At 35.8% G+C, this 11,339-nt stretch overlaps 2 protein-coding genes across 2 annotated transcripts; both read right to left on the reverse strand.

Moving 5' to 3' along the window:
• Positions 1-3,352: 3,352 nt before the first annotated feature.
• On the reverse strand, positions 3,353-7,753 carry LOC114419040 (pentatricopeptide repeat-containing protein At4g28010). Its single transcript, XM_028384627.1, has 4 exons — positions 5,459-7,753; positions 5,297-5,349; positions 4,888-5,049; positions 3,353-3,625 (listed from the first exon to the last, which is right to left on the reverse strand). Exon 1 carries the CDS (start codon positions 7,605-7,607, stop codon positions 5,496-5,498), a length of 2,112 nt encoding a protein of 703 aa, XP_028240428.1. The 5' UTR covers positions 7,608-7,753; the 3' UTR covers positions 3,353-3,625; positions 4,888-5,049; positions 5,297-5,349; positions 5,459-5,495.
• Positions 7,754-8,616: 863 nt separating this feature from the next.
• LOC114419151 (uncharacterized protein At4g19900-like) lies at positions 8,617-10,824 on the reverse strand. The gene has a single exon (XM_028384795.1). The coding sequence runs from the start codon at positions 10,689-10,691 to the stop codon at positions 9,444-9,446; it is 1,248 nt and encodes a 415-aa protein (XP_028240596.1). The 5' UTR covers positions 10,692-10,824; the 3' UTR covers positions 8,617-9,443.
• Positions 10,825-11,339: the final 515 nt, after the last annotated feature.

Genomic DNA, 11,339 nt, shown 5'->3' on the forward strand with positions numbered 1-11,339 from the left:
TTAAGCAGAGAGATGGTGTGAAGCGTCAAAGAGAAAGGGACGGAGCTGGTCATAGTCCTACTGATTTGTTGGGTGTTGGAGAAGTTGGACGACTTCGATCACTGTCGATTCGGTGTCGTTCTGTGAAGAAGGCGAAGGTGAGGATGAACAGTTGTGGCAGCGCCATAAAGAGGAAAATGTGAACAGTATCAGCCGGTGGTGATGGCGGAGGAGTTTTGATTGTGCCCACATTGTTTGGAAATATTCTGGCGCCAATGGCTGAACACGGAGGAGTCTAGTTTGAAGTTTCTCTATCTTTGAAGAAGTTGTCATCAACGTTTCTCTTTTAAAAAAATTCATATCTGTTTTGGAAAATGATGGTTGAAGGAAGAAGATAGGTAAAAAGCTAGGGCATGACTCGGAAGAGGTTCATGTTTGATTTTGGTTGTTTTTAACAACTAAAAAATTTAGATTTGATTATCAAATATTTGACGGACATATTATCATTTTATGGACAATAAGGATCTAAAATAAATAAAAAATTTAAATATATTAGAATAAAAAATATATTTAAATTTATTTTTAAATATGTATTATTTATATTTTAGTATTTGTTTATGATATCAATTATGGATATTGTTTTTCTAGATTTGACAATAGTAGCCATACTGCTTTAGAAGTTTTGGGATTAGCCACCAATCGAGATTGACTACTTAAAAAATTGATCCAATTTCACTCAATGACATTAATGAATGTAGCAAGTGATTAAAAAAAACTATCATATCTTAATGTCTTGAAGGATTCTCATTATGTGATAACAAGTGATTAATGAAAAAAATAAATGAGGATGACGATCACAATGATATTGGGGAGAAGATGATTTTTTAAGATGAAAATGATGATGAGCTTGTGAAACTGCTTTTAAGGCTTTAGGAGTTGGACAACAAAGAACATATACTTGGAAAAGAATTAAAGAAAGAATAGACCCACTAGTATTGTCGATGTTATGGCTAAGACAAAAAGTAGAAGAAAAAAGGTTAGATAAGAGCATCTGCAGTCTTCACCCCTAGAGAGAAAAGGGTAGATTGAAGTTGAAGATGTTATCTTGTGAAGAATTGGTAAAATAGTAGGATTTTTTTTTTTTTTTTACAATACAAGAGAAGTAAAAGGATATCAGACAATGAAAATAATGATTATATTGGGGAAATGACTGAAAAATGAATAGATACTTTTATGTTTAACTTCTATAAATTTATTTGAATGTTGTTATCCTTACTTTCTCTTCAACAATTTAACTTCTTTTACAGATATTTTCTTTTAAAAATAATTATGTTTGAGTCATAATAGGCTTAATTATTCTTTTAATCCCTCAATTTGGGGGTTTTGTTTTTTTAGTCTTCCAACTTTAAATTTATTATCACCGAGTTTTGAAAAAAAAAATTAGTCTTCCCTAGGTCATATAAGGAATGACATATTAACATTTTGTGATAATTTTTAACCACCAAAATATAACTGTCAAATATCATATTTTTAAATGAAAAATTAAAAATCAACTTTGACCACTAAAAATTATCACAAATTTCTAATGTTATTCCCCGTTTGGCCTACACTCATGGGAGGGACTAAAAAATTATTTTCAAAATTTGGAGACTAAAAGAATTTAAATTTGAAAAATTAAAAAATAATAATTAAACTGACAGTGTTAAGCCAATTTTTATGCAACTTATTTTTTCATTTTTCATACACCTTAATTTTTGAAGTTATATTATTGACTTAATGGTTAAAGAGAAAAAAAGAGGAAATAGATGTCATGAGTTTGAATTTTTTCACTAACTAAAAAACTAACCATTAATATTTGCCAATGAAAAAAATGCACCTTAACTTTTTTTAGTGCAACACCTTATCTTTTTATACTTATATAATTGGCTTAAATATATTTTTCACATCTAAAAAATAAATTATTTTCTTATTATTACCTCAAATTAACTTTTGGTTAATTACTTACCTAGAAAATTTTATGTTTCAGCGTAGTATCTACGGTTAACCCTATTCTGTTAAGTGATGATGTGATAAATGAAATGTTACATAATCAAGTTTAATCACTGACACGTAGCCAAATTAAAACAATATCATTATTTTTTTTTAAATCAAATTATTATATTTTATTAACTAATAATTGTTTTTTTTTTTAAAAAAAAAAACAACTAGCTCGTCTCCCTCCTCTCTTTCTCCCATACTTTCTTCTCCCTCTTCTCACCCTCCAAGTCCGCCAAGTTCACAGTCGAGGGCCTACCGATGTCTGCCACAGACGCTCTAGACAATTCCTCCACGCTTCGCACATCCACCACGAACGTCGCCACCTCGATCCCTGTGCCGAGGCAGATTGCATTGCTCGCCTTCTCCAGCTTCTGCGATGACCGTGTCATAATGGAGGTATATGCGCCCTCTGCTGCAACAACTTTGTCCTCTTCACTTACCCCTTGTTGGTACTGTTTTTTTTTATTAGAATTGAAGTTTTTCACCTTAGTAATGTGTGATGACAATTTAATATATTTTTTTGTTTGACATGTTATAGTGTATCTAAGTTTTTAAAAAGTAAAAAAAATGTATATAGGTTTTTCCATTAAGAGATAGAGAGGGAACAATAAGTTAAAAACAAGATTAAGTTGAATGGGGAGAGTAGCAATAACAATAGCAATGAAGGGTTAAAGTGGATGAAGCCAAAGAAGGCATAAAGGGGAAGGTGAGAGAAAAGGGGAAAGGACTTTGTTGTATTAGAGACGATGGAAGGGCTTCGATGGGCGTGAAATGCATAGGTGACAAATGTGACGATTATGATAATCCCACTTAGCATAATGTGCACACCCTTGATGTTGTTGAACAGTGGGTTCCCTCTTCTCCGTTATGACCCTGTCCTCTACTCCCGATGCGACGTCGTTTTGAACCTTTACGCACGCCTTAATTACCAATCTGACATTGCCCCTTCTGCTCCTTACACAACCACTTCCCCCACCTATCACTGACATCAACCTCCCCACCAAAGTGGAAGTGAGGTCGTTGAGGGAAAGAGAAGCAAAGTGACTACCGTAGAAGGAATCAGGGTTGAGGTGGAGGATGATTTTGCCGACAACGGAGGTGACAACGACGATGATAAATTCCAATAGGGTGATGTCGACAATAATGAGACCAAAGTTGACTAAGTTAATGGAAGGAAAGAGAAGGGATATTGGGTAAGTGTCAATGATTAGACTTGATGACAAGACACTTCATTTGTCACGTCATCACTTGACAAATACTACATTGAAACAAAATTTTTTCCGATACACAATTGACCAAAAGTGAAAAAAATCCATTTTTCAGGTATAAAAACATATTTAAGCCCATATAAGTTTATGTATATTATATATTTCATTCATTATACGACTTCAGCTTTCGGCAATTTTCCACAATATGCTATTGGCACATTTTAGTTGTGACTAATCGTGTTTTTATAGTTGGTCTTTTCTACTATACATTTGTCTTTACTTTGTCTCTAAATAGGTAAAAATGCTTAAAGATAATCATATATAATAACATAATCTAGTATCACAACACTCAGCTCCGAGATGTCACAACTACAATGCTGCCGCCATCACCATCTCCAACTCTGAAACAATCATAATAATAAAATAGTTAGTTGCAACCCTTAAAGATTAAAATTAGGCCAACAATATCATAGAGAGACCACGTATCCAAACAATAGCAGAGAATAGAATCCAGAATGAAAATTTTATTTCCTATTTCAACTTGTAATCAAAATGCAAATGTATGAATATGAACTAATTTCAATTATGATACAATTATAATTTATATTATAACCTCAACCTCAATCCAATCAAGTTTTGAATGGTTCCTAAGGCACAAACTAAAAATACCATTAATTTTTCTCATATTCATTATCATTTTAACTGCTAGAAATATATAAAATAAAACAACAAAAGAACAGTCCTAAAGCCTCAGCGACCAAGTGGATATGATAAAGTAGGTCCTACGAATTAACATGCTTAAGCCTTAAGGGCATTTGTGTGCATGGGTGTGCTAAGAATAAGATAGAAAATCATTCTTGAGTCTCCACCTAAAACAACTAAGCATTTAAGATAATGTCTTTAACAGTAACTTCCAGGTGAGAACTTAGACTTTAACAGAGTTCAGCATGTTTAAATATGAAAGGCAGGACTGAAAAATCAGATGCTAAACAAACACCTGGTAAATGTACAAACCTCCAGTAGAAGATTGACAGTTTATCTCACCCCAATCAGGATACAGGATTCCTGACGCTCATAACAACAAAGTAGGAAGCATCATTGTTACCAGAGATTATTTAATTTTAGACAATGTGAGGTAGCAGAACTCAAACACATTAAATTAGCAAGGATCTGGGTGCGGCAAGTCTTGTGTTTCAGGAAGGCACGGCCAAAACACAAGCTAGTTCTAAATCAACACTTGTTCATGAATGTTCTGGTACTAGTTAGTTCATTAGCAGCCATGGGAACATCTCAGAAAAGTAGCCTTAGCCCTTAAGCTAGAAGGAGTACTGCTAGTGATTGGTTTTAGTTTTGGTTTAAATTGGCTTTAGCTTATTAGGTTTATTCCCCATCAGATTTGCATTTTGGAAAGCACCATTGGTTTGGTGCTGCCTTCGGCTGGCAGGCTGACCTGTTCTGTTTTTGGGTGGGCACTGGCACTAGATTGCTTGACCAATTAACATAATCCAATATCTAACCTTGTCTCAAAATGAGAAAGAAAGCCTTAAGGTTAGCCAATCTAACATGATTCTTACTACTACAAAAGCAGAAATTTTATCTCAATAATAAAGTGATGATATTGAAAGTTTGAAACTGAGTACAACCAGTTGGGCTAGAAGCAAACCTGTAAGAAGACTTTTTGCCAACCTCATTCATGGACTAGTCACAGTATCAAATGGGACATTATTGCCATGACACTGAATTTTGCACTTGCATCTCTTTGCCATAAAATGGCAACTGGTTGAAATGACCTCCAAACTCCATGATTGTTGGGTTGCCAATCTCTCTGTCCAAGGAAAATGTTTATTTGATCTATTTAAGCAATAATTTGTTAAATAGAATGAAGTATGCCAGTTTTTAAGAACACACAAGGTAACACGTGCATCTAATTAAAACCAAAATTTCACCAAATCACACCTTTGAATAATACTTGTATATATACACGAGGTAACATCTCTCTAAGATTAACAGAATATATGTCAATGTAGTCAAAGGTGAACAAACCCAGATCTAAGCAGGAATAAAACAGATACCTGATCAAAATCCACGACTGAACAAGTGTCTCCTACCATAAGCATACCGCACTCTGAAATGAAATCAAATGATCTTGATAATTATTGCAATTTAACTTTAGATATAAAAGAAGATAAAGCATGGAACATAACTAATTTAATGAAAGATGACAAAGAACTTACTTTGAGTACCATGACATCATGCTCTTGAAAACAAACACTATTGTGCAACAATTAATTTTAGTTCTGGATGAAAGTTATTCAGCCTCATCAAGAGCTCATGGCATTTAATGGTTGTTCCTTTTGATGTATGTTCACTTTGTTGTGAAAATTTTGGAAGAATCTTCTCCACATCAAGATTTCTTGACATGTGACAAAGGCAAGCTAAGATGGTAGAAGTTAATTTTGAGTCCAGAACAACATCCTTATCAGCCATTTGATGAAGCAAGGAAATGATTTTTTCTGTCTCTCCTTTTAAACCATAGCCCTTTAGCAAAGAATCAAATACAACAACACCTGGTACATGACCACACGAAACCATTTTCTCATAGAGCCCCATGGCCTCATCCAGCATTCCAAGTTTGGAGAACCTGTTTATTAATATAGAAAAGGTTACAGCATCAGGGACCAAATCCATCATAAACATCTCGGATAGCAATTCCTTGGCAGATTTAACATCCCCTGCTTTGAGGGTTCCATCGATTATTATATTAAAGGAGACAACATCAACATTGTGATTCACATTCCTCATTTCTTGAAATAGACTCCTAGCCTGCTCCAAACTGTCTTCCCTGCACAAGGATGTCATTAGTGCATTGTAATCGATCACTGTAGGTCTAATCCCAGAATCTTTCATTTTACAAAAAAGTCCTCTTGCAACACTCAGCATCTGCATTTTACACAGACCATTAATCATAACACTATAAGTCATTGAATTGGGAGAAAATCCAGACTCCACCGCATATTTCCAGAGTTTTAACGCCTCAATAAGTTTCCGAGCAGCTAGATAACCCTCAATCAAAAAATTGTAAGTTACTATGTTACCTTGGAGCCCCATTTCAACCATAGAAGAATGGATCCTTGCAGCATCATGAACACGGCCTTCCTTGCAAAGTCCCTGAATCAAATTATTACACGTGAAGACATCCGGCTTCACATGGAACTTCTCACTCAACAACAGTTTCCAAAGGTCCATCGCCTCATGAATTTTGCCAGCTCCACACAGCCCTTTCAACAATGTATTATATGTAACCGCATCAGGTTTCTTCCCCTTCTTCACCATCATCTCCACAACCCCAAACGCATCATCCATCCGATCCTCCTTGCAAAGCCCATTCACAACAACATTGTACGTCAAAGTACCCGGCTCCTCCCCCTTCTGCACCATCAAATCCAACACCTTAATGGCATCCCCTGCCCTCCCGTTCTTGCAAAGCCCATCCGCCAAGACCGTGTATGCAACGACATCCGGCCGAACCCCACGAGCAGTCATGTCCTTCAACATCTCAGACGCCTCGCGCCACCGCCCGGTCCTGCCAAGACCCTGCATCAAACAGCTATAAGTAACCACATTGGGACTAACCTTCCTCCTCAACATCTCATCGAACAGTTCCCTCCCCGTCTCAATATCACCCTCCCCACAAAATGCACTAATGAGAGAACTATACACAAACACATCAGCTTTCAAACCCTCCCTCTCCATCTCCTCCAACAAACCCAACCCCTCACCAACTTCACCACTCTTACAATAACAATCAATTAAAACACTATATGTAACCAAGTTAGGTCTGCAATCCCCACCTTTCTTCATTGCCTCAAACAAAACCCTAGCTTCCACCAATCTCTTAGCTTTACAAAACCCATTTACAAGGGTATTGTAAGTAACACAATCAGGAACCACACAATCGTAATTCCTCTTCATTTGAGAAAACAGAGACATTGCCTTGTCGCATTGACCACTTCGGCAAAAACCCTTCAGCACGAGGTTTAAGTTATAGACGTTGACACCGAAACCGCGCTTTGTCATGAGGCTGAGGACCGAAAAAGCGAAACTTGGGTGGTGGGTGTTGACGAAGCTTTCGGTTAAGGCGCTGAGAGAGGTGAACCTGGGCAAGACGAGCGCGGACACCATCTTGTGGTATACCGACACAACGGCGTCGTATTGGCGCGCCTTGCGGAGGTTGTCGATGAGGGTGCTGCAGGCGGGTTCGGAGGGTGGGGAAGTGGGGTCGTTGTCGATGGTGCGGTGAAAGAGCGAAACGGCGTCGGATAGTGAGTGGGGTTGTGTGTGGGCGATTGAAGAGGAATTGTTGAGGAGGCGCTTGGGGATCATTGTTGAGTTTATGGGATTTGTAATTTGTTAATTGTTGTGTGTATTGTAGACAGTGTGAGTAACTAGGATTTGCAGGTTTGAGAGTTGAACTTCAACAAGGGGAGGGATCGCTGTGATTCCGCCCAAGGGTAATGACTTCTTTTGTCTAGAATATAATGCCACTTTTTTTTTTTTTTTTTTTTCTTTTCTTTCTAAATAGATCACTACAAGTCCTTTTTTATTTTTTTTTATTTTTCACCATTTTAGTCCTTAACTTTTTAAAAATCTTTAATTTTGGATATATTTCATTTTTAGTCCTATAACATATTTATCAAAGATACCATCGAAAAATAATTTAATTAATTAAAATATAATTATATATATATGTAATTATGAAATTTCTAGAATCCCAAGATTAATAAAAAAAATAAAGAGACAAAAATGATAAATAAATAATTAAAAATTAAAATTAAAATTTAATTTATAACCAGTACGAATGATTATCGCATAAATAACTAATGTGTATATTTTAATTAGAAAAAGAGTAATTATTAGTGAGATCAACACAAATAGTCAAATTATTTTGCTCTATTTTGCATGAGAAAAAAAGTTATGTTTTGAATTTTTTATCCTATTATTTAATTATAACTTATTATTTGGATAAGTTTGTTGAATTTTATAAAATTACCTTAAAAAGTCAGAATGTCTCTTTTTGTCAGCATTTGGGAGGATTTGTTCTCCCTCTCTTGAAACATATATCATCCCAGGAGATATAAAATTAACTGGTCGACTAAAAAAAAGAAAAAAAAATTACATATTCGATTTTTTCTACAATTAACATTTATCAATTTAAGAAGAAAAAAGCATCCCTTTCAGTAACTCCTTAGTGTTCAATAAAAGTTTATGTTCAATTTTGTTGTGTCCTATGTCCATTCGTGCACCAAATGTCAAGTTCAGCCGGCTTCATAATTCATTTCTAATGATTTTTTCCATTGTGTTATCCCTTCTGTATAAAATCAAAAGACCTATATCTTGGAAATTTATTTGAATCACGCATATTATTGGAATCCTTATACACAGCATGTTATCAGAGATTACTGAGGAAATAGATGTAGATACCCACTGGTTTATCAACACAGAAGAACAGAAGGAAAAAATCAGGAAGATTATACGGTACCAAAAATCTCTATATAGGCCATCATCTTCTTTGTCATCTTCAGCAGCATCCTCATCATCCTTCTCCTCACCCCATAAATCAACCACTTTGTTGGAGTTGATGAAAGGAGGAAGCATATCTATGAGTAGATTATTTGACATGGAGCACACAAGTTTGGCAACCCATTTTGACTCTTATAGTGGCTCACCTATTATCAAGTCCATATCTTTGTGGGAAAGTGATTCTGAGCATGAATTCCAGGATCCTTGGGCCATGATCAAGCAAATTGGATCCATCCCTTTTGCTGGAACCGAGAGAGAAAGTGAGTTAGCCTCAAAGGGTAGTTACGTGGAAGGAGATTTTGGCTCTCATTATAGAAATGATAAAAGTGGCAAGCGCAAGTTGACTAGGAAAGAGTCCTTTAGGAGATTGCCAGGATTTGGTTTGTGGAGATGTGGAAGATTTAGATTCCCTTTGAAATTTAGACGGCTTAAACTTAGAATTCGGGGTAGAATATTCGGATAGAACCATCAAATTGGCATTGAATTTTGAACATTATTGAAAATTTTGGAATGATCAAGTAGATAAACTATTATTGTCTTGAAAGAGTATTCCTTTACAACTAGCTGAGCTGTGTGATTTACATCAAGTGTTCCTATGAGAAGAATTAAAATAAAAAAAAAATGGTTGTGGAGAGAAACTCAAAGCTTGGTTGGTGAAATGAAGCCTAAGTTTTTGCAAGTAACACAATGATTAGATATTAGTCTTTCCATGACACTTCCTTCTTCAATCTTCAATCTCCTACTTTCTTTGTTCCATAGATGCACCCCATAACTCTCACCACTGAGCTGAAGCAGTTTGGCATCAACCAATTTTGATTCACTTCTAGTTTTTGGCTTCCTAAAGAGACCACCAATCTTTTTCCAATCTGCTGGATAAAAGGCTATAGGAGGCAAGATTGTAAAATTGAAGCCTGGCTTTTCCCCTAGTCTCTTAACCACTCTGGAAACAAGGTAGGGACCATTATGCCCCCATCTGTTCCCATCAAAAGTCAACACAAATTCATCAATGAATCTGAGAAGAAGTGGATGATTCATGTCAAATATCAGAACTGCATTGTTTAGTCTAGTCCAGTGCTTATTCCCAGCATCCATGCTTTGTGCTCCAATAGAATTCCTCAACAAAGATAAAGGTTTCAAGACTACAAAATCTATGTCTAGGTAGACACCACCATATTTGTACAAAACTGCAAGTCTAATCAAGTTTGATAGATTCTGAAAGAGAGAAATCTGACCAGGGTCCTTCTTCCCTTTCTTCAACTCATTCAACCATGCTTCAGCTGGAGTCCCCTTGAAGAGAAATTGCAAGTCTGGGGTCACTGGTTGAACTTTGAACCCTTCATCAAGAATTGGCTTAAGGACCCTATAGCTACGGATGGTGTCCAAAGTCCTTGATAGAATCACCAAGCATGCCTTGGGATGCACCTTGAAAACACTATCTATGGACATCAATTCTCTTGCGCCAAATGAGCCTGCAGGGGACTCCCAAATCATGAAAAATCGAGACTCGCATTCGTGGCTGAAAAATCGCAGAACCCGAGCATGGAATCGCCTGCTCAACTTGTCTGAATTGAGAATCTTGAATTCGCGAAGCTTCCCTCTAAACCATGCAATTCTCTCTTCTTCATTGGCATTAAGTGGAGCAACTAGTACTCCATGGTTTCTGTCACCAACTCCTTCGTTCTCTTCTTGCATGGAACGTAAAGGGGTGTGTGAGAGAGTCAAAGTTGACCTTATCCCTTCTCCATTTCTGTGTTGCAGCACTTCTACTAGTGTTCCAGGGTGTAGGGAATCGTGGTAGATAAGAAAATCACAGAGCATGAGATAAAATATGGCTGAGAATGTGATAAAAGAGAATATAGATATCTTGGTATGTTTGTGATCAAGCATTTTGTTACAAGATCAAGTTCTTCTTCTCTTTGCGGTGAGAGTTGAAATTGGAAAAAACTTATGCAGAAGCCAGAAGCAATATAATAGCCTTTGGGTGTGTGGTAAGTTTCTACATTCCCACCTATCTTAAATTGGAAAACTAAGTTTTTTATATTTGGTATATATTTATTAAAAAAAGATTGTCAAGATTTCCGAGAATCAATTTAGTCCACTTTTTCGAAAAAACTTTCTTATAGGAAAGTCGAAAATTTAACTTTAGTAAATTGAAGAAAAGTTTTAATTATCTAAAATTACTATATTAGTGATTGTGAAATAAAAAAACTTTCTCCTGCAGAACGCCCCCCATGTAACCCTCATGTTGGGGAAGACTTGGGAATTCAACATGTGATGGTTTTTTTTTCTTCTGAATATTCAACATGTGATGTAGAATATTAAAAATGAAAATAAAATAATAATAATAATAATAATAATAATAATAATAATTATTATTATTATTATTATTTGATTAAGTTTTGTGGAAGGTCTCGTCAGTTGGTCGTTGTTTGAAACATTCAAAGTGTGGAGGTGAATGTCAAATTTCGACAACTCGAAAGCCGCCGAAGATAAGCGTACAATTATGGTATAAATTAAACTATGAAGTTAACCAAA

The sequence above is a fragment of the Glycine soja genome, chromosome 7 (genome assembly GCF_004193775.1).
Source record: "Glycine soja cultivar W05 chromosome 7, ASM419377v2, whole genome shotgun sequence".
Lineage (NCBI taxonomy): Eukaryota > Viridiplantae > Streptophyta > Magnoliopsida > Fabales > Fabaceae > Glycine > Glycine soja.